The following is a 27,944-nucleotide window of genomic DNA, read 5'->3' as shown; positions in this document are numbered from 1 at the left end:
AGCAAAAACAGAAGACACTGGCTTCTTTTGCCTGTTCTGTATTTTACAAGTGAGACTGCACCCTGGTGTACAAAACCTAGACTGCACAACACATTCGACAAATATGTTCATATTTCTGTTGCCACTGAGGACCCCTTTTCTTCATAATTGTACAACTGTCCCTCTAAATTAAAACAAGATCTCAGTTTCAAATAAATGAACACAAATCTATTGCAAGGCACAGTAATAGATTAATTTCATTTTGAAATTGTTCTTGGTTCTTAAACAAAAGTCATATTTTTGCAATTATAAATGATGAATCACAGATTAAAATTAAAATTAAAATAGGATGGAAACATTATTTTATAAGAAACCATAAAACGGCTTGTATTTTCAAAGGGAGCATGAAAATCTATTGCTTTATTAAGGTCAGAAAGTTACACAACAGAGTATAGCAAATGATAAAAGTATGCCCATTTAATACATATTCACACATAGAGTAAGTACATCACGAACATCATTTTTTCCTTCCCCAAAACTTTAACATTTAGATGATTTCAGCAAAGAAATATGCTTTGTAAAATGTGCACTAATCGTTACTCATAACTTTTTTCTCATTTTTTCCCCCTTTATATTGAGCCTGGCTTCACTAGGATCAGACTATAGTGATACCATTATTGTTAAAAACATCAAAATCTTCCAAATAGGCCTCACCAGGTGCTGCCCTTCTTCTTTAAGCCACAAGCATTCATTGATTTAAGTAAATATAGAGTTTCCTTCAGTTCAAACTCGACTCCAGCAATTTAACAAATGAGTCCAGGCCATTTTCTTGATTGTAGCAGTTTGTCATTGCCTTCTTCCACTAAGTCTTTTATTATTGTTGTTTCTTAGTCTAGCCTGCAATTTTGGTATAATGTGGAGTCCAAGCAGTAATAAAGCTTGGTGTTGTTTAATTTACAAATCCATAGAAGGTCAGCTAGGAGCTACCCCTGTCATTGTTCATGTAGTGTAATTCTAATTTTGGGGGGAAACCTTCAAATAGAAAACCAATTAAAGGGCTGGGGGGGAAGACAGTCATAAAATGATGCTAATCAGAAAAGCAATGTGACAAATGGCAAATGAGTTACTTCTCAAGCCAAAGCTGCCACTCCTGAAAAAAAGTAGTGCTAAAAGACACTGGCACTTGTGAAGTTTTGCAAGAGTTCCATTTGTTTTGAAAAGTTGGATTTATTTATTGATTGATAGTGTCAAGAAAGGCAGAGAAATCACTACAAGGCAATTATATGATAACATCTTTTTCTATTTACAGTACATCTGGAACAAGGCAGGTTATGTTACATGATACTTGACATACAACCTGCATTATATGGACTGATGTGGGCTATCATTCTAAAAGTTCACCAAGGAATTTCAGCATTTATTATTAAATTATTTGGACATACACAGTATCTATCTTGCAAGCTTTTTTCTTGTTTATGGTGTAGCGTCCGCTGAAAGTGTTGGAATACCCATCCCAGAATTCCCAATCTTTATGTCTTACTTGTAATTTTGAGATCGATATTCCAACCTATCTGGAAGACATCAGATTAAAGTCACTGTAGCATCATTTACTGATAGATAGAGATAATAAATACTGATAATAAAACATGCTAATGAGCTTGGAAGAGGAAAATCAGAGCAGAGGATTCCAGCTGGTTGGAGACGGTAGAAATTTTGGAATTCTGAAAACATGTCAGATAACAAGATACAAACCTGGACAGAACAAAATGATCCCATCAATTTCCTTTAACTTCCCCCCAGTTACTCCCTCCCAGTACCAACTTGCTTATATTTTTCTTTGGCTAATAAATAAAGCATGCCACCATGTTATCTTCTGCAAAAAGCTTATAGATCACAAAATTATCCTTGTATTTTTTTAAAAAAAAATGTTGGAAGTTTGTGCTTTCACTTGGAGTTTTCAGTATTCCTTTTTTTTTAAAAAAACCCAAGATTTTCTAAAAATACAACAGCTTCTTGGAAGGGGTCAAGGAAGACCTCCTCAAGTAGCCACGGACACCATTTCAGAACTTTAAAAGGAGAAGAGAATTAAAGGGACCAGGAAATAGCAGTTGGGCAAAGAGAAATTTTGCCACTCTGATCCTTGGAAAAAGGTGAAAGATAGATGGAATTAGCAAAGGGAAACAGTTTCAACAATTACTATTTTTAACTGTATTTCTCTCTAAAATTCAGCTTGCCATAATTTATTAGTTCATCAGATAAACACTGATATCTTAATTTTGAATAATTGATAATAAAATACACAGTACAGATAAATGGTCTGAAGACCATTGTGTAGATGGGTTCTTCCATCAACATAATAATAAGTCCAGTAAGACTGAGACTGAAAAAAATAAAGAAATAGAGATTTACTGACCTGAAAAGGAAAGGGATTTGAACTAAAAAAATAATTAGCTAAAGAATAAAATAATTAGTGTACTTAGAGGTGTCAGAAAGTAGACTAGGCAATCTGCAGTAATTATCATGTTGTTGAAATGAATTCAGATAGTCCAACTTTATTTCTGGTTTGAAACATTCAACAAGTTCAGTTTTACCAACGTAAATTTGGGCCATTTCCTGGGGTACCAACATGGCCATTTTGAGCCAGCAGTCAATCTCTAGTTTTCTGGAGAATTTCTATCTTTAGAAATTCAATAAAAAAGCCTGAGAGACAAAAGAATCATCTGCCATTTTCCTACATTGTTTTTCTGAATGTGAAGATTTAATTTAGCTCTTATAGCAAAAGATCAAATGTAGGTTTAACCTCCATGAACATATCTAAATGTTTTAAAAAGTAATGTAAGTTAGCATGCCATGTACACATTTCTCCTTGGGCTTGAAAGCGACGTCGACCCTGTCATAGGTTATATTTTGTAGGTGGAATTGGGATAAAGATCCCATTCACCTTTCTTTTATAGATGGAAGGAAGGAGTTCTGGATTCTTCAGTGTCAGAATATCTGATCAGAGAATAATTTCCCTGACATAGCTGTAGATCAAAAAAGGTCTCTGTATGAATAGGAAGTATTAACTGTACCAGCATATAATATGTACATGAGCAGAATGGTCTATTAATAAAAATTTGCAAATGTAAATGACAAATCAACAATTACTATGACTTGAAGAGTTCACTTAATATAGTTCCACTGCCAGGCTCACCAGTAAGCCAAGGAAATCTCAACTAGACAAAAATGTTATGATTTGCAACCACTGAAAAGTAATAACTGAAAAATATGAATGCATTTAAAACACAGATTCGGTGCTTATTACAATGGCAGTCCAGAGTATGTAACAGCCTTACAAGGAGATTGAATTATTCCAGTTCATCACATGAATCTTCTTCTTCTCCTCCCCTGGCTGCCTGTTCAACGGCTTTCATCCAGCGCTGCTTCAGTTCTTCATTTTCAGCAACCAAGGTATAGGTCTGTTTGGATTGTACCAACTGGAAGATGTGACGGGGATTATTCTGATATGGCTCCTTGACATGGTAACCCAACAGGGGGATAGAGGCATAGGCTTTGACATCCTGGGTCAGGTGGAGGAAAGGGTCCAAATAAAGTTATTTTCAAATGTCCCATAACTTAATTTCACATCTCAACAAAGTGATCATCAAACTGGTATAATTCTGTACTACTAAAAGCCCAAACTAGTTTTGTCCATAGTTCTCCAGGGTTATTTTTGCCCTTTTTAACTTAGTTTATTTTGTTTTACCAAAAACAGCCTCAAGAGGCTGCTATTGCTTAAGCAGGGAAAAGTTAAGTAAAACTGTTGTATACTGCCTAGAGTAATTTTTTATGAGATGGGCAGTCATATAAATGTAATAAATAAATAAAACAATTGCTTACTTCATTCCTGTGTATTCAATTTTTCTATTCAAGATCAGGAACTCCCAAAGCTAGAACTTGGATTTTTCAGTCCTCTCTGAAGTGTATTTGGCTAAGCAGAACTATATATTAAATTCCTTGGCAGAACAGAAATATAGAAAACCTTCTTGTTTGTGCTGGGACTGTGTGCATCCTGCCTGTCTTATATTCTGATTTCTACCTTGGTTTCTCATCAATTACTTCCTGGGTCATGTCAAACCTCAGCACATGGCTCAGCTTGGACTCTCTACTTCTTACTGCTTTTCTTCTCAGCGGAGTAAAGAAACTCAACCTTCCCTGCCTTGGTGACAACAAAACATGTGAAATTGTCAGGTTGGCGTGGGATGATTTCCTTCCAGAAGTGAAAAATCACTGGGAAGGATGAAGGCTTCTGTAAGAAGAATAGTTAAATAATATTTAAGTTTGTGGACACCTAGGCTCAGGTCTACCCTTAGCAATAGAAGCCCCTAGACTAGTGCCTTTAAACTAATCACCATCTTTCAGTTTCAACCTACTTCACGGGATTCCTGTTATGGGGGAAACAATGAATCAAATGATGTATACATCACCCTAAGCATATTGATCCATCTAATATATTTTCTGAGACGATGCTGATGGAAATGGTGGGAGAAAGGAGAAGCTGAAAAATATTCACAACCACATCTTACAGCTAGTTTGGAATGGAGAACTTCTCCTGTCACTAATTTCTATGTTCTTATAAACCCAAGCTTGATATTATGAAAGAATTAATTATTAAAGGGGAGGGTTCTAGAACAGGGCTTTTCAACCTTTTCACCCACTGTACCACTTTTAGGATATGGCAACATCCGAGTACCACCAGTCATCTAGCAAGGTGTCAAAAACTTGATGACACCCCCCAAAAAAGGAAAAAAAAGTGATGAAGTACAGGTAGTCCTTGACTTACAACAGTTCGCTTAGTGACTGTTCAAAGTTACAATGGCACTGAAAAAAGTGCCCCCCCAAGCCACAGCCGAGCAAGACACCTGTCTGCCTGCCTGGCGGTGCTCTTCCTCCTGTCCGAGATTTTCATTGTTGTGAGCATTTCTGTTGAGGAATGGTTGGGGTTGGGAGTGTTTGGTTTTTATTCCCGTCTGCTGGGTTGCAGCAGGTTTTGGTCACTTCACATGACCCTGGGACACTGTGACCATCACAAATATGAATCAGTTGCCAAGCATCTGAATGTAAATCACAAGACCCTGGAAATGCTGCAACATTCCAGCTGATCAGCACTTCTTCTGGGCTCAGAAGTGCAAGGATCAACGCCGAGCTCCCGCTGGAGCCTGGCGCCGATCCTGGTGCTTCCACTGAGCCCTGACAGCCCCGAGGAAGCGCTGATCCTGGCACTTTCGCTGAACCCTGACAGCCCTGCAGCTCCAGCCATCTCTCGCTCAGGCTTGTGCAGTGCTGCCACTGGTTCAGTTCATTCCCCTCCCCTGCTACCACTTTTCCAGGATGGTCGCGTACCACCTGCCAGGTGCCAATGTACCACAGGTGGTACCCGTACCACTGATTGAAAAGCCCTGTTTTAGAAGATGGGAAACAGTTCATTTGTAAGCCTTATTAATTTCCTTCATATTAAACTCTATGCAAACACATACCTGAGGTGCAGCATAAATATACAACACCAGTGGATCATCTTGTGGGATCACAAACCAGCCACGCATGCTCCCCTTTCCATTCTTATCCATCAGCTGCAGAAAACTGCACATCAGGCTCTGGCCTGATATCTCTGCTGATTCTTTCTGCCAATTAAACAAATGGTTAACATCATTATTAATAACTCCTACCCAAAAGGTTTCTTGTCCTCTGAACATGGAGATTTCATTCAGCTGAAACTATCATGGTCATGTGACATCATGCTTTATGACTGTGTCACTTAGCGGTAGAAATTCTGGTCCCAATTTCCATTGTTAACCAAGGACTACCTGTACATGTCAGAAAGTATGAGCTGATTTTGTTTAGGTTGTTGCTTAAGGAAGTTTGCATTCATAGGTTGTTGGTAGCTGCATATTAGTAGGTTCTAGTGATAATGGGAAAATGAATCTTCTAAAAACATATTTGAGAATAGATTAATCTTTCAATAGAAGTAATGGAAAGTGCATATGAAAAACAGGATATTGAAGCTACTTGGTACAAGGTAAAAAGAAATATTTTACTGGGTCCCAAGGAAATCTGTGGAATATGAATGATAATTATTAAAAAGGATGCTTGATGGCACCGGAAAGTGAAAAAGGCCATGAATGAAGAAAAATGCATATAATAGAATTAGCGCTGCAAGAAATGAAGAGAAAAGGTATTTGTATAATGTCTATATAGAGAAACAATATTTGCAAAGAATATAGTTATAGAGAGGACACAAACTTTAAAAGAGGCAAAGGCAATGCAGAGCAATTTTTGATGGAAATAAAAAAAATGTTCTGAAAGTGATAAAAAAAAGCTAAATAAGAAGTCTGTAGCAATTCACAATGATGAAGTGATTTTTGATGAAATGGAAGTGAGACAGTCCTGGAAAGAGTATTTTAACCATGTACTATATAAGAGAATGATAGAGGTATGTTGAAGAGTGAAATTGGAAAGAATGTTACTGTCCAAGAAAAAACAGATGAAAAAAGTCATAAATGCTGCAGTTGCATTAACAAATTGTAAGGTTGTAAGTAAAGATGGTGCAAATAGAAAATTTATTTATTTAAAAATGTAAAAAATAAGATGGGATTTTTATGGCATGGCTGTGTGACTTGTTTAACATGTGAAAAGTTAGTATCTGTTTGTGATCATGGACTATATAATGGAATAATGCCATTATTGTTCCCCTATAAAAATCGAAAAGTAGCAAGCGTGAATGTAAAACCTATTCAGGTTTGTTTGTTAAATATGCCTGGGAAGACAGTTCTGATTAGAAGATTACAGTACAAGAGATGACAGTAAATAATATTTGGGAACTGGAGTGTGGCTTTACAGTATACCTAGCAAGAAATGTACCAAACCAAGATTCTTACTCTTCAGAAGTTCATTGAGAAATGTATGAATGTGAGAACAAAATTTGTTCTCTATTTGTAATATAGATAGAGCATATGATAAAGTCAATTTACTTCAATGTTTTGTGCAAATATCAAATTGAAGTTTGATTGACTGTAATTACAGTGTCATGTGATAGAAATAAAGAATGAGAATAAATGGAATGCATAACAAATGTTCAACATCGAACAGAGGGAAGGTAAGAATCTGTGATGTCCTTTTTGTTGCTTAATCTATTCACGGATACATTTTTTTTATTTAAAAGTTTTACAATACATTTTAACTTTAATCCCCCCTCCCCCACCCCTATCCAACCCTCCCTATCCCTCTCCCCCACTCCCTCCCCCCCCCGACTTCCCAGAGCTAAATACAGGGCATAAAATCAAAAAACAAACATAAACACCCCTATGTTATCAACAATAAACTATAAATTCTATCTCTCTCTAGCTCATATAAAATGAATACAAACAATATTAACATTACAAATAAAGTAGAGGGGAAAAAAAGAGGAAAACAGAAAAAGAGCTTTACTCAAAATAAATTTTCTTAATCCCAGTCCTTATTCATATTAATTTCAAAAAAGAAAAAAGAAAAAAAAACTTTCACCTGCTATTTGCATTCTCCCACCTTTCTCTAATTTCCAAACAAATTCTCAGTTACACGCCAAAAGCGCCTATCTCTGTTAATCTTAATAATCTCCAACCAAACTAAACTACGATCAAAAATAGTTCTTGCATGTATCACGCCAAATGTCTCGCAGTTCCAAATCATCCTTAAGTTCAAATAAAAGTTCAAATACAAAGAATATATAAAAAAAAGATTTAGGCAATCTCTAAGACAACTTGTTGTTAATTAGGAGCTTACATACCCATTCTTAGTTCAACACATACTTTAAGTCCATTACCCTAATATACTTTTCTAGCAAGCAATCTTAAATTGTGTAAAATATTAACAAAAAGGAAAAAAAAAAGAAAAAAAAACCTTCTTTCTCCTCTATAATAATTTTACTCCATTGACATTCTAATCTAAAAATTAATCAGAAATCTTAACGCCCCAAAACTTTTGGAGCACCTCTGTCATGACCCCCAAAACTTCTTTAGACCGCTCCTCTCTCACATCTTCACTGTAAGCACGCTTTGGAGATTCCATAACTTTCTGCTGATCTTGCTCTTGCTCTCGTCTCGCTCTTCTTAGGGCGGCACGCGTCATCTTCTGGCCTCCTGCAGCAACCGATGAAACTGTGACTTGTTCCCCTCCAACACCATTGTCCTCTGTCTGTCTATCTGTAACGTCTTGAGGCTTTCCCCCACCGTATCCTTTTGCAGCTTCCAAAAATGATAGGGGGGTTGCTTTTAACACATTACTATAAAAATCACGTGCCTGAGCCACAGTAACCAAACGATGTCTTTTACCTTCATACATCGCCACCAATCCAACTGGAATCTCCCATCTAAACTTAACATCACGTTTCTTAAGTTCCTGTACCAGAAATGCAAAATCTTTCCTTCTCCTTAGGATCTTCGGAGGGATCTCTTTTAAAACCAAAACTTCTTGCTCAGCCACTACCAAATTAGTATCATAAGCAGCTTGAATAACTTCATCTCTCGTTACTCTCTTTGTAAAATAGACCACCAGATCTCTGAGTAACTTCCTCTGTCTTGCAATCCATGAATTTACACGAAAAACTTTGTCCATATTTCCCTCAATTTCAGATGCTGACTGGCCCAGTACCCCTTCCAGAGCCTCAGAAATCAGCTGCTTTAAATCTTCTTTACCATTCTCCTTTAAACCCCTAATTCTAATAGCATACTGCATCTGATTATACTGAACAAGGCTCAATTCTTCGTCCATTTTATCCCTTATATTTTCATTTTCTAATACCTTTGCTTCTAATATAGAGTTCTTTTGACTGAGATCCTCCACTTTTATATCCAGCTGTAGCACACATTCAGCTACGGATTCAACCTTAGACAAAATGTCCACCCTCATTGCTCTCAGCTTCTCTTCTATCTTCTTCTCCAATTTCTCCATTTTCTCCTCCATTTTCTCCTCCAGCTTTTTCAACTTTTCATCCATCATATCAGACATCAGTTGTGCATGCTTTCCAAGAGCGTCTTGTAAATCCTTAAGCGTCAATGCCGGGGGAGATGCAGGAGGAAGCAAAGCTTGCAATGAGGTCTCTTGCACCAGGGAAGACCCCGCATTCTGAAGAGCTTTAGAAGTTTTAGCCGCCATCTTCCCCCACTTTCACTTATTACTCACTTTCACTTTGAAGCTATAAAATCCATTGAGCTAGAGAGTAAAAATAAAGAGTCCACTTCACCTTGACCTCCTGTACCGCTCTGCCTGCTTCTTGATAATCAAAAGTATTTCCATTTGGCAGGGGTGGTTGCTAACGCCTGGCTCTGCTCCAGTAATCCCAGAGCAGAGGCGCTGCGCAGCTCGGAGCAACCCAGGCTTCGGGGGGGCTCATCCTTCAGCCGCCCAAGCTCTCAGCTCAGGCGGCCCCAGAGAGCTCAACCCCTACCTGGGGCCTCACCCCCTCCTCTTCTCCCGAGGAGGGGGCTTCAAATCCATCTAAACAACTGATCGGCACTGTTTACGATGGAAAAACACAGCTGCGGAGCGGGCAGCCCGAAAACGGCTGTCTTCGGCGTCGCGTCGCCACCGGAAGTCTATTCACGGATACATTTTTGTAGGCACTCAATACCAAAACTGTTAGTTGACAACTCAAATGTCTGTAGCGAATATTAGATACAACAAGGAGTATGGATTTGAAAAGTAATCTATTGAAGCCTATAGTGATTGAGCTTGCCAAGGAAAATGGAGTGAACAATTGCCAACGATCTATAAATTGTGAAAAATAAAGCAATATATTTCTCTACCATGGTAGGGTGTTCACTGCAATGGAGAAATCTGAAGACATGCAAATGTTGATAAAAAGGTGATAGAAGTAGGAGTAGGAGTGGTAGGCTGAATACAGCAATGAGTGACAAAGCATGAAAGAAATACCATAGATACCTGTGGATAAGGCATGGATTTTAGATTCCAAAATACAGCCTAATATTGAGTTCAATTTATTTGCAGATCTGCAACTATACATGGCGATGCTTTTTAAAAGTATGTATATATATCCACTGGTAAGCCCATCCGCAAATAAATCTGACCCTCATTTCAAGTACCATGAAAAACGTGCCACCTGGAGGTAAGTCAGTGGTGAAAATTTAAAACAGAATCTGTTCTGGGGAAAAAATTATCGATACAAATATGAAAACAAAGAAGCCCTTCAGAATATAATGGGGGGAAACCCCCCAAAAAACCTGAAGGTTGGCTGAGCTACAGATGAGCTTATCTGCAAGTAGATACAGTATATTGCAGTGGTTTGGTCATGAGTAAAGAAAAAATAATGAAAGAACCCTATAAAGGAGAGTGAAGGGCTCAAGAAGAGATGAGAGTCTGAGGAAGTCATGTTTGGCTTTGACGACAAAGAAGTGAGACGTTTAAAGAACCAAAGGCAATATAAATAATAAGCAATGGATAAATATGCAATTATAAACAATACATACAAATGGAGGTGGGGGAGGTATGTTCCTGATGGAAACCAAGATTATTGGAAAAGTTAGAAAAGTATGGAGACTTAGACTGAATGATCTTAGTGTAAAGTAGCTTTAGCTATGTTTCCTTCCCCCTACCCCTTGTATCTCTGGCTTTTAATTTCTTCGGCTCTTCTCTATTTCTCTCCTTTCTATGCTGCATAATGTTGCTTACCTGAAAGGAAAGAACATGATGGCTATGTATGCATGCTTCTGCATAGATAATGTTGATGGGGAACTGCTTGCTAGATAAGAGATTTGCTAGATAAGAAATAAGAGATTTAAGGCGCTGGTACTTACCTATAAAGCCCTACATGGCCTAGGCCCAGGATATTTGCAGGACCGTCTGCTGCCGGGAACGACTTCCCATCGCCCAGTGCGCTCACACAGAGAGGGCCTCCTCAGGGTGCCGTCAGCTAGACAATGTCGGCTGGCGACCCCCAAGGGGAGGGCCTTCTCTGTGGCAGCGCCAGCCCTGTGGAACCAACTCCCCCTTGAGCTCCGGATGGCCCCGGATCTCCGGTCCTTTCGCTGCAGCCTTAAAACTTTCCTTTTTCATCAGGCTGACCTGGACTGACGACAGGGTTTTTTAAAATGTTTTTTTAATTTTAATTGTTTAGTTTAACTTATTTATTGGGGCTGTTTATTTAATTTCTTTTAACTTTTGTATTGTTGTTTTTATTGTTGTTAGCTGCCCTGAGTCCTTCGGGAGATAGGGCGGCATATACGGTAAGTCCCAAAAATAAATAAATAAATTAAGTACTTTCACAGTGACAACAGTGAAATCATTGCAGTTAACAAAATTCCTACCCAGAAAGTCAAGTTATCAGCGGACCATGAAACAAGAAAGAGAAGAAGCAGGCTTTCCAACTCTGCTGTTCCCTCACCTCCAGAATGCCTTTATGCTTCCCATGCTGCTCGATGGGCAGCAAATTCCCTGTTAGGCAGGCATAGCATTCCACACAGACACGTTTGAGTCCATTCTTGTCATATTGCAATTCAGCCTTGTATTCAGAACACCGGGCACACACCACCTGCCTCCAGGAGAAAAACCACAGGTTTGGAGAAGGTTGAATGTGGTGAGTTATTTTTTTTAAAAAAAAGTTCATTGTATCCAGTTCTTTGGAGACTGCTCGGACAAGACCCTGCAGTTTTCTTGGCAAGGTTTTTCAGGTTTGCCATTGCACTAGCCATAATCACCCTTGTTCTTAGTACTAGCTCTTCAGATCAACAAGGAGCTGTCAGTTATCTTGACTGTTCTGTGCCAAAAATAATGGGGGGAGAGAGAGAGAGAGAACAAATAAGCCCACTCACATAGCCACAAGCTCGGCAGTGATGCCTTCTTCGTGTGATAGCATTGAATGGCTCTCTGCATTGCATGCACATGGTGACCAGCTTGTCTCTTACCCACTGAGGAGCCCTTTTGCCCAGCTCTTGTGACTGGCCCTGCTGCAAGAAAAGAGACTCTGAATCAAGCAACCCTTTCCGTCAACCTCTGGCCCCACAGAGAGTGACAGCCTCAATTCAAATGTAGCTTGACTAGGATAAGTGTGAAACTGCTCTATCTACTTCTGACAGCTACAGCATAATGACAGAACTTTGTTAGATGCGTTTTGTGTACCTCTCCCCTTCTCCTTTGTTTTTTAATCAGATACTTTTAAGGTCTTTGTGCATTTACACAGTAATGATCTTTGGAAAATGAGTTTCATGGTTTTAAAAGAGGAAATGAATATTGGTAGCTCTAAAGTGCAAATGGGGTAGCATCGCAATAGGTGTGTAACTGGAGACTTACACTGGAGTCTGGTGTCTCTGCTTCTTGCCCTTGGCTTGCAGCCTTGAAGGTTTCACTCCTCTTCTCTTTCTTGTTGATGGCAGACTGGAAGGTCTGGGAGGGAGGAAGAAAATATTTTGAAAAGAAGGATTTTAGTTTCAATTTACATCTGTGAATAGCAGCTCCTATCTGTTGAAAATCTAAGACTGAATATGGGGGGGGGGGGATTTTAAGAATAAAGGGGGAAGTTCTAAAAGCTTCCCCAGCCTAGGCTCAAAGTCCTTATGGAGCTTTCTGCTTTCACCTCTATTACTCATTTTATATGTGAATGAAATTCATTTCCCTGCAAATGCATAGGGCTGCCCTATCACATAATGTGCTTGAGCCACTAAAGGTCTCTATGGGGGTTCCCAAAGGTCTTGATCTGGTTGTCAAAATTACAAATTATCAGCATCAGTACCTTCTATATTGAGGGATACTGCATTAATTGTGGGTCTCTTCTTAAGGCGTAGCTATGTGATAGCATCAAACTGACCTTATCTAATCTTGAAAAGCTAAACAGGGAAGGGCATGGTTAGGATTTGGATGAGAGAACACTTAAGAAATATCAAAGTTGGGAAATTAAAGAGAGGTGGGGGAAATGATAAGTCACTTCTACATTGCTGTTCAGAAAACTACAACGATATGTCTATGAAGTCTGACTTAAAGGAGATTTTATATTTGCAATAGTGGTGAATATCTCAGGTGTAGCTCAGGTGTAGGATGAGGGTGAAGGTTTGTTCTCCAAGATTTTATATCTCAAGAGCAATCTAGCTTCCAAATTCTCCCCCCCCCAACCTTCTGTCATTTCAGAGAACTAGGGAGGAAAAATTCTGAAAAAATATCCCCATCTCACTCATGCTTTCAATCCAGATTTCTCTTATGAGACTATTGATTAGGTTCTCATAACCCATTATACTTATAGAGAGGATTTGGTTTCCTGACTGGCCAGAATGCTCCCTAAGCTTTAAAAAAAAAACAAATTGCAGCAATGGCTACCTTAATCCAGGCATTCATTTCCTCCTGGGACCTGCAGAGAAAGAGATGCCATTTATTGGAGAGGCAGAGTTTATGTTCTTTTGCTAGAATCAAAAAGGGCTACATTTCTGACTTAAATACCTAGCTTGCAGCTCTAGGGTGCGCTGCTTTCCTGACACAAGGAAAGCATGAGGAAACTGTACATCATTTAGTTCTCGAACCTAAAAGAAAAAAAATAGAGCACTGAAATGAAAGTAAATACTAATTTACTTCATAGGGCTCATTCAGTCATACACAATTTAAGCTATGATAGTATGCAAGAAATGTATAGCATAGCTGAATAATCCTAAGGAAAAGACTCCATTGCTTTAAGGAGTTGCAGAGAGGTGTTGATTAGCAATCCCTGCATTTTCTAAAATATGACTTTTCAAACTATGTTCTCCATGACAACTTGATGAAGTTCCATGAGAAACTACGTTCACTCAAACACAAGCAATTTTCTGCCACTAGTTTTGCCTCTTGAGCAGGGGCTCTGGGAAGTACTTTTAAACTAAAAGATTCTGTAGTATAAAAACTTAAAATACCCCTGCTTCTTTAAAGCAGAGTTATCTTCAAAATCTGCAAAGCCCTACCAGCTTACTTGTTTTGGAGTTTCTCTCTCTCTCTCTCTCTCTCTCTCTCTCTCTCTCCTCTCTTTTGAATTCTTGAATTTTCTGCCCTAGTTGCAACTCTACCCAACCTTACCCAAAGGAAACTTCCATAAAAGCCATCACAGTTTTTTTCCAAATTGAGTTGAACAAATAAATGAATAGACAATTAAATTTTCTGACCTTCATGCCATTGACATCAATCCGGTGGCGCACTTGAAATTCGGCACCCACTTGAATGACTTTTGGTACACAGTACAATAGCAGGTTATTAAACTAAAAGTTGCAAAAACAAAACAAACCCACAAATACACACTGGGCATGAAGAAAGTTGGACAAAAGCAGAAGGAATTGCTATTAATAAAAGACTGAATAAAAACATAATCCCTTTCTTTCTATAGACCTTGTGTCATCAATGTTAAGAAAGGTCAGGAAACAGACGTCACAAGGACTACAGAAACTCTATTATTTAATAGCAACAACTTGAAAGCCTGATAGAGTTTCTCTCTGCACTCTCTTATAAACAAGAAAATCAAAGTGAGACAATCTTGAATTACTTTCTTACCCTTTCCAGTAAGTTAAGCTAAGCTGATATTTACATAACAATCATAATCATAACAAATTTGCAATCATTTTTCAGATTATGTCTATACAAGACCTCAAGAAAATATTTATCACCAATGATCCTAGTCAGTGCATTCCTTTACAAGGTAGTCCTTGACAGATGATCACAGTTGAGCCTGGAATTATGATTGTAAATCATTGCAGTCATTATCAACAACAACTTGATACAATCTTCCTGCTCCATCACTTTACACCTAATAAATAAGCTGGCTAGAGTAGCCCCACGGCAAGATAGACGGTGAATAGATTTAAGAAATAAATAAATAAAATAAAAATATCTCACCAGGAACAGATATCTCTCTGAGGTACTGTTGAACCGGAAAGAGATTTTCTGAATGGGTCCTTCTTTAATAAATTCATTAGAAGGATCAACAATGTCATCATCAAGGCCTAGCCTGTGATATACTTCCCATAGGTTCTGGAGTCTTTCCTGCAGTAGCAAGGGAATAAAGATTCACAAAATGGGAAACAGAAACTCAGCTATTGAGATACCTGCCTATAGAGAAGGAGAAGGAGATGATTAAGCAGCTGGACACTCACCATTTCAGCGATGGCAACATTAGAATGTTTGGCTGCTGTGAAAATCATTTCCAAAGCTTCTGCAAGAGATAATAGTATTCTTACAATTCTTTTATACAGTTAGTTCATGCCCAATACTATACTAGCAATTGTGGCACTGAGCAACAGAGGAATAGTTTGGACAAACTATGGCATATTAGAAAGAGCACCAGTACCATGAACATCTAAAATCATTCAGTAAGGAGACCAGAAGGCATCATTTCAAAGACAAGATTGATCACTTTTCTCTCACTTTTTTTCTCCCATTCTAAAAGAAGGGACCAAAGCAAAACTCTTACTCTGTGCATCTTCCTTGTCTGGTGATTCCAAAGGTAGTTTTTGAATATACTCCTTCAGGAGGAGTTCATATCTGGGAATTCTCTGTATTGGTTCCAGCATGTGATGCTGCAAGGTTAAATTAGCTGATACTTCCTGTTTCTGTTCAGGATCATAACAATAAGAGAAAAAGAAAGCAAAACAAGGGCAATGAAGGATTCATTAGTATCCATGCATATACATACACATACACAACCTTTCTAACTTGACTACAGAGACTCTGTTTCTACTCTAAAGCCTTGCTCCCTTTGATGAAAAGGAAAACAGCTCCTGAATAAGCTTCACTTCATCCTCACCTTTGCCTATCAGAAAGTCAACAGTCAAACAGTACCAATCTAGGCGGGAGCCACCACCTCAAGGAACTCTTCATGCCTATGAGGAGGCTCATTCTCAAAAGTGATCCTATGTATAGTTCCTATAGCCCTGGCCTATCTCCCATATATTTTGATTGTAGGTGATTGTTAGAAAAGAAAATAATAATATCTCTTCTTCTAGAGCATCATGACCAAGGCAGGCGACTGATTTTTTTTTTTAAGAACCCAGCCAGAAAAGGAAGGCACACAATTGTGGAAGGAAGGCTTAGTCATTCCTCCCTGCAAACAATAATTCTCCCACAAACACATGCAACAATTATTATTTTTTTTAAAAAAGCAATGAATTGGTGCCAAGGAAAAGATAATTTGAATTATTGTGAATTGTTTTGAACTGTAATTGATATAAAGGGACTCTCTGGGAGAGTAGAAAAGGGTTAACATCCTACATGCACACAGAGAATAGATTTAGAAAACTACTGTTAATATTAACAGAAGTTTCCTTCCTAAGCCTAGTTTCATGGAGAAAAGAAGAAAAAAACTATTTATTATCTTTCTGAAAGATTAAATATCTAGAGAGAAGCCCCCTTTCCAATTATCTTAGCTCTTGAACATGCAGGGTAGGAATACATAAAAATGTACAAAAATGAAGTATATATATATGCGTATATATATATATATATATATATATATATATATATATATATATATATATATATATATATATATATAGAGAGAGAGAGAGAGAGAGAGAGAGAGAGAGAGAGAGAGAGAGAAAGGGACTACAAGAGATTCTAAGCTTACCTATTTAAGTCTTCTACAGTTGAGAAAAATCATAAGTCCCTAATATTCAAAGCAGTAAACCCAGAAATTTCAGATAAGATATATGCATACTAGATTATATTCCTAAACAAATCTATAGCTAATCAAATTAAAACCAATCTGAATAAAAAACAAATTGTACAATGAGCTCTGAAACCAATTCACCTGAATGTTTGAGATGAGTTCCTGGAATGGCAAGGCTTTTTCCGACCACACAGTGATCAGATGCATTGCCTTGTCAAAGTTCTTCACATATTCACTATACATCTTTAGGAAAGGAGCCACTTTCTGGATGATATCCCCAATTCTGGGATTGAAATCCCTGTAGCAAGAATTGCAAAAAAGGCTAAAATAGACTAGGAATCCTGGAGAAATATCCAGCTGCAACTATCACTGGCATTATGACTCACAACCTGGACATAACCCATCTTTTTTATTATTTAAAATTTCCATTATTATTTTTTAACAGAGTTCAATAATAATTATTCAGCAAAAACGTTTTGTCTGAGTATCTTATTCACTAATAGAAATTAAATTCCTAATCCCTAAATCTTTTCTCTAAACATTGATAAAATAGGTCCCAAGTTTGAAAATATTCTGTTTCTTCTTTGTCTTTCAACCTTAAAGTAAGTCTGTCCATTTCTGCACAATCTAATTTTTTTTTAATTATTTCTTCTTCTGGTGGTATTTCTTCATTCTTCCAATATTGTGCAAATATAATTCTTGCTGCTGTTATCACATGCAGAATCAAATATATACTTTGCTTATCAAGTTTTTCTGGCATTATACCTAGTAAAAACAATTCAGGTTTATAGTCTATTTGTTTCTCTAACATTTTTCTAACCAAGTGTGGATTATTGTCCAATATCTCCTTGCTTTAACACATGCCCACCACATATGATAATAAGTACCTGGTTTGTGTTTACATTTCCAACATTTCTCTGACATGTTTGTAAACATTTTTGCTAATCTTATTGGTGGCAAATACCATCTATAAAACATTTTATATAAGTTTTCTTTGTATGAAGCTGACATTGTCAATTTATAGTTTCTTTCCCACAAACTTTGCCACTTTTCTAAGTCTATATCATATTCAAAATTCTTTGCCCATACTATCATTGTCTCTTTTATTTGTTCATCTTCCATTTTGAAATTTAATAAGAAATTGTACATTTTTAATTAACTTTTCATCAGAAGTTAATAATGTCTGATCAAACATAGTCTGTTCTTTGTAAAATCCATACTATTTAATATCTTTATCATATCTGATTTGCATTTGTAAATGTGACCACTATGTTAAATCGATGCCCTGATTTTCCATCTCTTGCCTGGATTTTAGGTTCCCCTCAGAATGTAGAATATTTTTGTATGTCCATATTGTATGTAGAAAAAATTTTATCTGACAAGATAGAGATGATATCAAAAGTGTATTTACAGCTGATAGGCCAAAAGAAGGACTTAGAAAAGAATGTTTCACTGGATCTACAAAGGAAACTTGCTGAAGTTTTAAAATTTAAAAGGGAAATATAAAAGACAAACCAAGAAAATGACCTGGATATTTTTTTTCCTATTGGATTTACAAAAGAAGCTTTTTAAAGACTTGAAGAATTCTGTGCAATGGGATAAAGAAGAAATTAAGAGAAAATTAAATGCTACAACAATATTTGAATGAAATAAATAATACTGATAAAAGTAAAAGGAAGGAATATAAAGTTGGTTTATTTGATCAAGGTTAAAACAAGATATATTGTTACTTCTGACAAGCCTTTCTGCTGATACCAGCACTGAAAAGATGATGTTTTAGGGATTTGGTTTAGATGAGAGATAAGATATGGAATGGAGACATAATTGTTTGTAACCTTAGAGGGGATCAAGAGTCACTAAATTTGTTTGTGCTTGTTGTGATGCAGATTGAAAGTGTGAGTAGCTTGGTGACCTAGCGGTGAAGATGTTCACCTCCCACTTGGAAGGTTGAGAGTTCAATTTTAGGTAGCGGCAGATGTTTCTCTTCTAGGGCGCAAAGAAAAAAATATCTGCTGCAAACTTCACATGGGTATCAAGAAGGGTATCCAGCCAATTGTCCCAACTCTACCTCAAATTAAGAAATTATGGGGTTGTAAAAAAGGGAGAGTAAAGATGGTTAGAAGCCACATTTGATATATTTGTCTTCTCTTTATTAAATTGTTTTCTATTTCTTTTCCTTCTTTTTTCTTGCACTTTTTACTCCTTCTTCCTGTTCTCTCTTCTTTAAGTTTAATTTGTATTAGATTTAACTATTATAACTGAAATTCTTACTAAAATTATATACACATATAAAAATAAACTCAGTTGGAAGGTTGTGTTATGTACCATAACACAACCTTCTCCATACATAACATGTTTTTCAAGATTGGACAAAGTTTTCAGATAAAACTCTCAGTGACTCAAGCTTAAACTACTTGAATAGTCTAGCTTTAAATTTATATTTTCCAGGAAAGTAGTGGGCAAAAAAAAACCCAAGCAGGCTGATTTCATAACTTACCAGCCTTCCATACGCTTTTTCAGCTCTGGCAAGAAAAACTGGGAATGGAACTGGTAAATGGAGGAGATATTAGAGAAGATCATTTTTACTACATCTTCCGGAAATGCCTTTGTAGTTCTGGCTTCTTTCATTAGCTCTGAGAAAAAAATCTGTAAAAAACATTCCCAGTCAACAAAGAAACACAGTTTTAATTGTGATGCTCTGCCCTACTTTTCAACCCAAAAGTCTCCTGCAGAAACCTCTGTAATAGAATCAACGAGGTCTCTCCCTGCAAACCTATATGTTAAAAGCACAATATAAAAGGGGAAAAAAGAGATAACCCTGCTTAATGTTTTCTAAACTTATGGTAATTAAAGTACTAATTGTTATCATTATAATATAGTATTATAGTAGTTATAATTACTGTAATAGTAATTAAAGGTCATCTGGAACAGAAACAGATAGGCTTTTTATTTTTCATATAATTTTCCAAATGAATGTAGTTCCATTAGGAGAATAGTTAGGAGTTATTTTGACAGTGGAATATCAGAAAGGGCTCTGTTTTTACTATGTGACAAGTTTTTGGATTTTTGAAGTATTAAAAACTGGTTGCTTGCTACAGATATCTGGGATTTGTTGAATTAAAAAAAATGATTTGCACAGGATGAAAATATACAGAAGGCAATTTTATTATATCTTCATGCATTGTTATTAAGAAAAATAATAATCAGATAAGTAGTTTATTTTCAGCTTTCTGACAGTGGACATCAGAAAGCTGAAATGCTGCGGCCAACCAACCTGGTCTAGAAGATGAAGGCGAACCACATAGGCCTGTTCGGTTTCCAGCAGCTCCAAAGCTATTTTTTTCTCCTCTGCTTCCTACGAATACAGAGTAAGCAGAAACAGGTTTGGAAACCTATGATTCATAATCATTTCGAACATTTTGATTCAGAGAGAGAGATATCTTTAGCCATGGGTGTTATGTATGCAGGCACCTGCATAGCAACAGCCACCAGGGGGCGTTGGCCTGAATGGTTTTGGCGGGAAACCTAGTTTTGGCGGGAAACCTAGGGCCAACCCCATTGGCTGTCCGCGTACCTGGCTAGGTATTTAAGGAGGCCAGGTAACCTTCATTCCCCAGTACGCTACCCCCTTCCAATAAAGAGCTGAACACGTACTCTGGCTGGCGTCTCTTCCTTGCGTCGGACCCACTACACAACAATGATACAGTATGCAGCTTTTGTAGCTTTTGAGACTGCATCACCAACATAGTAATTCAGTAGTCATGATAATTGTTTTCCTTCATGAAATATCTGAAATTTCTAGTGAACTTCAACGAGCCTTCTATAAATTGTTGTAAAATAGGACACCTATATAACTTACAGTGGAATATCATTTTTTCTCAAATATTACAGTATTACCAATACAAATATGAAACAGCTCAATAATTTGATTTTAGTCAAAACTATCCTGGTGTCTAATGTCAAAATATTCTTGATTGTTCCACAGCCTTTCTACACAGCATCCAAAGAGTATTTATGGACTATCCATAAATTGCGGATCACAATATGAGAATCTGTACACAATATCAATAGTGCCTTGGTATAACCTATTACCTGATTCTTGCTGCTTCCAGACTGCATGATAAAGTTTGGCTGAGAATCTGAGGCTTGTTTTGCCCTCCAGTTGCGGACAGTGATCTTTTCTCGAAGAGAGCTGAGACATTTGACAGGCAGCATTTTAGGAGCTTGCTGTTGCTGCTCTAGAGACTCTGTGTCACAGTGCACCTGGCCAGGCTGTATAACTGAAGCTTTCTTAATGTCTCTCATGGCTCTTTCACCTGTCACCGATGGCAGCATGGAAGATACCATAGGACTTGGAGTTATTAGTAACCTAGATTGGGGAAGGATGTGCTCTTTCTCAGGACTGCAACAGGGCCTGTTCACAGAAAAACAAAGGTTTTAGAAATTTGTCCTGTTTCATTTACTTCTTCAAAATAAAGGGATGCCCACAACAAAAACAAAACATGTATGCCTTTATATAAGTTAATATGCACATTCAGTGTAATAGTATTCATTTAAAGGCAGAATTAAATAATATTCATTTAAAGGCAGAATTAAATACTTTGTTAGAATTTAAACATCAAGGAAATGTTATAGAGGCGAACAGCATAGGTAGGGTTACTACTGCTAAACAGAAGTTCCCTGAGGATGGGCTCCAGCATGAGTCAAAAAGTTCAGAAGGCAAAACCTCTGAGGTCCCGGTGAACAGGCATATACATAGAATGAAGGCTACTGCTAAGCTTGTAAGCCGCCCTGAGTCTTCGGAGAAGGGCGGGATATAAATGGAATTAAAATAAAAATAAATAAATAAAACAACCCAGATTGGATCCTGCAACATTATCCTAAGAGACACATATATTCGCTTTCATTCATGAGGGTTACTACTTTTGAACAAGCAACTAGAGTTATGATTTGTTGTGATATGCAGGAATGAGATCATGCTGCCACTAAGGTAGGAAAATTTCACCCACTGACTGTTGGATATCAAACAAAGCAGAAAAGGCTATTGTTTCTTCTTTGTTGATAATCCTGGATAATGCAACTTTGCAAAGAGTGTCTGGTCTATTTGTGAATTAGATCTTTGGCTGCAGAAGTAATCCAATCCTTTTCATAGTGATCCAAGAAGAAGCCCATCCAGTTTGTTTTGGGTTCTAGAATTCAGAAAAACACCTCCAATCTCCAGTTGCCACAGAAAAGCCATAAATGTCTGTTGTTTCTTTAATCATACAAAAGAAGTTTGCAGAAACCCTTGAACATTATAAGTAAATTGACCTTCCTCAATCTCTTCAATAATCTTGCCTAACACATTATAACACAGACCTATCATGAGAGCCATAATGGGAGGGGAAATATGTAGACATGCTTACAGTAAATCTGGCTATATCTAGAATTTTGTTCAGGAGTTCAAAATTTAATAGATAGCACCACTGCATTCCTTTTTGCCCCCCACAACAATTTTGTGAAGAAGGATAGGCTGACAGAGGGTGACTGGCCCAAAGTCACTCAGCAAACTTCAATTAATTAATTGGTTGCTTGTGTTTTAAGGCAAAATATGTAGGGCATGATACAGAAATTTGTCATTACACATATGTGCTGGTAGGATTCTATGCTGAAAGATAGGATATAAATAATTGTAATAATGTCCACATGCATTGTAGCAGGTATTATTTAAATGAAGGTAGCATGTAGAACACCATTTAATATCACTTTTGATGCCTGTAATTTCATAAATATCTGTATTTGAAATTATGTCATTTTTGCAGTTAATAACATTCCAGGAAATATTTACATTAGTTTAAAGCACGAGTCTATATTATCTATACAAAGCTAAGTCTCATCAAATTTAGTGAGACATTATCCAGTTTAGAACTAAGTTCTACCTGATGCCATGTATTGTGACTTACTTTCTGAATAAATGAAAGAATGTAGCTAAATACCATAAGAAAGGAATCTAACAAATTCCCAATGCAACCTTACAATATGAAAGAATCATAGATATGGGGTGTAAGATCCTCATTAATACACTCTCCTTTCTAAGTAGTCATCAGATTTTCTGTTTACAGTATGTCTCTTATAGATCAGAGGTCCCCAACTTTTTGGGCACCAGGGACCGGTTCTGTGGAGAAAGATTTTTCCACAGATCAGAGGGAGCATGGTTTCATGTGCTGCCTGCATCCCATGGATGGGGCTTTGCTTGTTTGCATGGCCCAGTTGCTGGCATGCCGCGGGCCGGTGCCAGTCCATGGACCGGGGGTTGGGGATCCCTGTTATAGATAATACCAGCCTATGCAAAAATAAAGCTGCATTTCTTTTTACAAACTGAGTCAAGGACTACATCCTCTTTTCTGTTTCACAGTCTTCATAATGTACTTAAGCTTCCTCAACTTTTCCCAAGGTCAGTAATTATTTCCTTTTACCAAAGAAAGTTTCACTTTAAAGAGCAAACCATAGTTCACAATCAACAAGAGAAATGTACTCAGAGGGTTCCAGAGCAGCCAAACCAGATACATAAAAATGGAGATTCCTGAGTCATATAATAAAATTTCAACAATGCATTTGACCTGGATACCAGATCTAGATTACAAAGCTCCAGGCAACCATTGGATGGTAGAAAAGGAATTAACTTTGCTATCCTATTCTTCCTGCACAGCATTACAGTTGTTGGTCTTGGACCTCTTTCTCTCTCCTGAATACAGTATTCAAAGGATCTGAGCAAAGTATTTGAATAAAAAGACTGAAAATCCAGCTAATTCCATGGCAAATTCTAGTTAGTTGAGAAATAAAAGTATCTCAGCATCAAGTATGAGAAAAAGAATTTCCAAATATAATGTTCTATTATAAGGCAACAGAAAATTTAGGACAGATTTGAAAACCACACCATAAAAAATAAAATACATTGAATATACCTTTTTTCATAGCAGGGAAGCCCAATTCAAAAGCAAATAAGGTTGAATGTAACCTAATTATTAAACAACATTCATATCAAACCTTTATTATGGTCATATACCTGAGTTATTAAATAACTTTTATGCAGGTCTACACTCCATGGTTTGGGGTTTTAAGGCACCAAGGAAAAAATAATCCTTAACACTTTTCCAAACAGGAAAGCTACATTTGTGTAGCCACAATTCTCTGACTTTACGGATATTTCAAAGCATTTTCTTCTCTGTGGTAATATAATAAATCCTATATTTCAGTTTTCCACTATTTGAGCTCATTCTTATATATCTGGCCTTCAACCATGACATTACAACAGCTCCCCAAATCCCTTGTACCTGAAGTTCTCAAATACATGCACCAGGCTGACCACTGAGGTTTCTGGAAGCTTCTGTTTTTCCTCCATCATCCTTATTCTTCTTTATGGTCTTTTGGAACTTTTTTGAGAAATAGCTCCATTAAAAAAACTGATAGGACTATATAACCAAGTGAACAATCTACAAATTGTCTCTTTCTCTGTGAGACAAGAAAAGCTTCTCGTAAATTACATCCTATAAATAGAAAACGTATGAGGAAGTACTGAGGGCAGAACTGTAAGTGAAAGGACCAAAATGCAGAGTTTCACAAATGATATTTTGTATTAATTATAATTCATTTAACTTTTCTGTTCATTTATCATTGGCTCTATCTTGATTCATGGATACGGTTCTTTTATATTATTAAGCTTTCAGTTATTTATTTGTCAAATTTATATAAAACCCAATGCCACCAGAAGAGCTTGCCTGGGGCAAACCATGTTGCAGAATTAATTATACATGCCTACATATTAAATAGGTTTTTACAGGGTTTTTCAGTTTACCTTTTAAATCCAGACATTGATTTGATACATGAAAATTTAAATCTTCTAGACACAGGGGTGCATCATATGACTATTTCAGGGTTTATACACTGTTTACATGACACCCTGAATAGACAGACAATTCATTAATTATTGAATTGTCTACTAATAGAACTGTGTGAGTACTTTTGAAACAACAGATTTTCTTTTTAGAGTGAAGCTAGTCATAAGGAACACTAAAAAAATAACCTGGAGTTTAAATTAGTGGCATGACATAGGAACATAGTATATATAAGGTATACAAAGAAGCGCCAATGCATTCTAATTGAAGTTGTGTTGTAAGATGAAAATATGGGGACAGAATTAAATCTTAACAATCTGAGAAGTAAAATTGTAACCATTTTCCTGTAGGAAGCTAAGAACTGTTTACAAAAAAAAATTACATGCTTATTCCCATTTTGCAGATTGGAATGACAGGCTGACAGTTACAGAACTTTCATGGAACAGCAATAGTCTGTAATGTAAGCCAAAACTGAAATAAGGTGAGGAAATATGGTTTGGATGGCTAATAGTTTCTATTACTATTATGTATTGCTATTTATCAAATTTATATAACAACTCACCTCACTGATGTGATTCATGACAGTGTACAATAAAACAATTAATTAAAACAAATATTAAGTAACCATTAAAAACAATAACATTAAAAAACCACAGGAGATTGCCGCAAAATGTCACATACAATATAACCCTCTTACAGGATCCCCATTACCCTGGAATACCAAATATGTTGGGAGAAAAAAACCCCATGTTTTAAGAAGTTTCTGGACGTTCAAGAGGGTTGGGGCTGATCTCATTTCAGGGAAAATAATGTTTCAAAGGGCGGGTGTCGCAACAGAAAAGACTCGTCTCCTGGTCCCATCAGATGGGACCTGTAACATTCCCTTCTGCCAGACCTACAGATAAATAATCAGGGAGAGGTGGTTCCTCAAATAACCCTGTCCTATATCATGGGGTCTTAAATTCAAAAGCAGCACTTTTAAATGAACATACATAGCACAACTGGTAACTAATATAGTTTGCAGAGTGGAGGTCTAATGTGTGTAATGTGTGTTCTAGGGGCACACATGACTGCCCAGGCTGTTGGATTTTGCACCATTTGAAGCTTCTGGATACTTTTCAAGAGCAGCCCCGTATACAGCGCACTACAGTAGTCTATTCAGGAGGTGACCTGAGCATATGCAACTGTAAGTAAAGCCTCCCATTTCAGGAATGAGTGCACCTGGAGCACAAATTTGTGCAAAGGTCCTCTTAGTCACAACCTTTACCTTCTCCTCAAGCAGGAGTTGCGAGTTCAAAAAGTCCTCCAGATTGCTAGCAGTTCTGTCTAATACTAAAGTTGATAAAGTCCCTGATCTGAAAGGCCTTGAAACCCAAAGCCACTCAGTCTTGCCAGGATTCAGTTGAGACTTATTGCTCCCCATCCAGACTCCCACAGACTCCAGGAATCAAGACAGAGTTTCAAAAGTATCATTTAGCTCAATGGCTATGGAGATTTATGATTATTATCTGCATACTGATGATTGTTGTTGTTAGTTGCGAAGTCGTGTCCAACCCATCACGACCCTATGGACAACGTTCCTCCAGGCCTTCCTGTCCTCTACCATCTTCTGGAGTCCATTTAAGCTCACACCTGCTGCTTCAGTGACTCCATCCAGCCACCTCATTCTCTGTCGTCCCCTTCTTCTATTGCCCTTAATCTTTCCCAGCATTAGGCTCTTCTCCAGTGAGTCCTTCCTTCTCATTAGGTGGCCAAAGTATTTGAGTTTTAGCTTCAGGATCTGGCCTTCTAAAGAGCAGTCAGGGTTGATCTCCTCTAGGACTGACCGGTTTGATCGCCTTGCAGTCCAAGGGACTCGCAGGAGTCTTCTCCAGCACCATAGTTCAAAGGCTTCAATTCTTTGGCGCTCAGCCTTTCTTATGGTCCAGCTTTCACTGCCATACATTGCAACTGGGAAGACCAGCCTTGACTATACGCACTTTTGTTGACAGGGTGACGTCTCTGCTTTTTAGTGTGCTGTCTAGATTGGCCATGGCTTTCCTCCCCAGGAGCAAGCATCTTTTAATTTCTTTGCTACAGTCCCCATCTGCAGTGATCTTGGAGCCCAGGAAAATAAAATCTGTCACTACCTCCATTTCTTCCCCATCTATTTGCCAGGAATTGAGAGGGCCAGATGCCATGATCTTGGTTTTCTTAATGTTTAGTTTCGACCCAACTTTTGCACTCTCCTTCTTCACTCGCAACAAGAGGCTCTTTAGTTCCTCTTCACTTTCTGCCATTAGAGTGGTATCATCTGCATATCTTAGGTTGTTGATGTTTCTTCCGGCAATCTTAATTCCAACTTTTGATTCATCTAGCCCTGATGATAGCTCATCCCATAGTGATGGAAGATCTCACCCAGCAGCTTCATGTTCACAGATGTTAACCTGGAGTGAAGAGAGTATCAAACCCTATGGACCCCACAAAGGAGGGACTGAGGGTGGACTGCTCACTCCCAATCAACACTGACTAGTATCAATCCCATAGAAAGGAAAAGGATCAGTACAGTAGAGGGCCTCCCACTCAGACTCTATGCAGCCAATCTAGATGGATCCTACTATATTAATGGTATCAAAAACTGCCAAGAGCTCAAGAAGAGCCAGGATGGATGCATTACCCCCACTTTGCTTCATCCAAAAGCATGATCAATGCCATATCTGTCCCATGCCCATGCCTGAATTCTGATAAACGAGATTCAAATTATCCGCTTCATCCAGAGTCCACTGAAGCCACCTCATGACCACCTTCTTCACAAGGAAGAAGGATACTGGATGAAAATTGTCCACTATGGTGTGATCTAGCAATTGCTTCTTGTCATTATTACTGCACTGTTACTATGCTAGCTAATCACAGCCCTCTCATGATTTTCAGCACAGATTAATAATTATCTGTGTGCTGGACTACACTTTAAGAAACACTAAAGAGGGTGCTTGAGAGAGGGAAAAATGGTCCTTGCTAGTCTTTTTCTTCCCCTCTTTCGTCACGATGTCACAAAGTCACAACCTACGAGTCCTCAGCGACGCTACACACAGAGGAAGGTAGACAAAGAGCGGGTTCAAATTTAGCTGAGTTATTCGAAGGACCACCAGGCGGCTAAAGTTTCAGTGATTTTCAGGCGGCGCAACAGGAGCTCTGCTTCAGTTCAAGTGTTCAGAGCCAATGCAAACACTCTTAAGGCAAAACGCACTCAACATCCGGCTGATCGCTTCGAACAAATTAACCAGGCAAAAGAATTGCCTATGGAGATCCTCAGTCATCCAGGTCATAGTTATCCCAAAGGTGCTTTTTCACGAGGCAACTGGACTTTCTTGTTTGTTTTTTTTCTTCGAAGACGTTTCGCTTCTCATCCAAGAAGCTTCTGAGCTGAGGAAGCTTCTTGGGCGAGAAGCGAAACGTCTTCAAAAAAACAACAACAA

The 27,944-nt window shown here is 37.8% G+C and overlaps 1 protein-coding gene across 1 annotated transcript; it reads right to left on the bottom strand.

The window, feature by feature from the left end:
- Positions 1-380: 380 nt before the first annotated feature.
- Positions 381-23,999, bottom strand: FGD2 (FYVE, RhoGEF and PH domain containing 2; the record flags this gene model as incomplete). The annotated part of the gene is made up of 16 exons (XM_083359878.1): positions 381-3,539; positions 5,496-5,639; positions 11,393-11,539; positions 11,820-11,954; positions 12,298-12,390; positions 13,315-13,345; positions 13,435-13,514; positions 14,124-14,216; positions 14,848-14,994; positions 15,105-15,163; positions 15,422-15,560; positions 16,757-16,913; positions 19,113-19,261; positions 19,890-19,970; positions 20,708-21,029; positions 23,929-23,999. 16 exons carry the CDS (start codon positions 23,997-23,999, stop codon positions 3,327-3,329), a joined length of 2,061 nt encoding a protein of 686 aa, XP_083216004.1. The 3' UTR covers positions 381-3,326.
- Positions 24,000-27,944: the final 3,945 nt, after the last annotated feature.

The sequence above is a fragment of the Vipera ursinii genome (genome assembly GCF_947247035.1).
Source record: "Vipera ursinii genome assembly, chromosome: 3".
NCBI classification, from domain to species: domain Eukaryota; kingdom Metazoa; phylum Chordata; class Lepidosauria; order Squamata; family Viperidae; genus Vipera; species Vipera ursinii.
The sequence above is the reverse complement of the archived record's forward strand: the minus strand, read 5'-3'. Positions and strand labels throughout refer to the sequence as shown.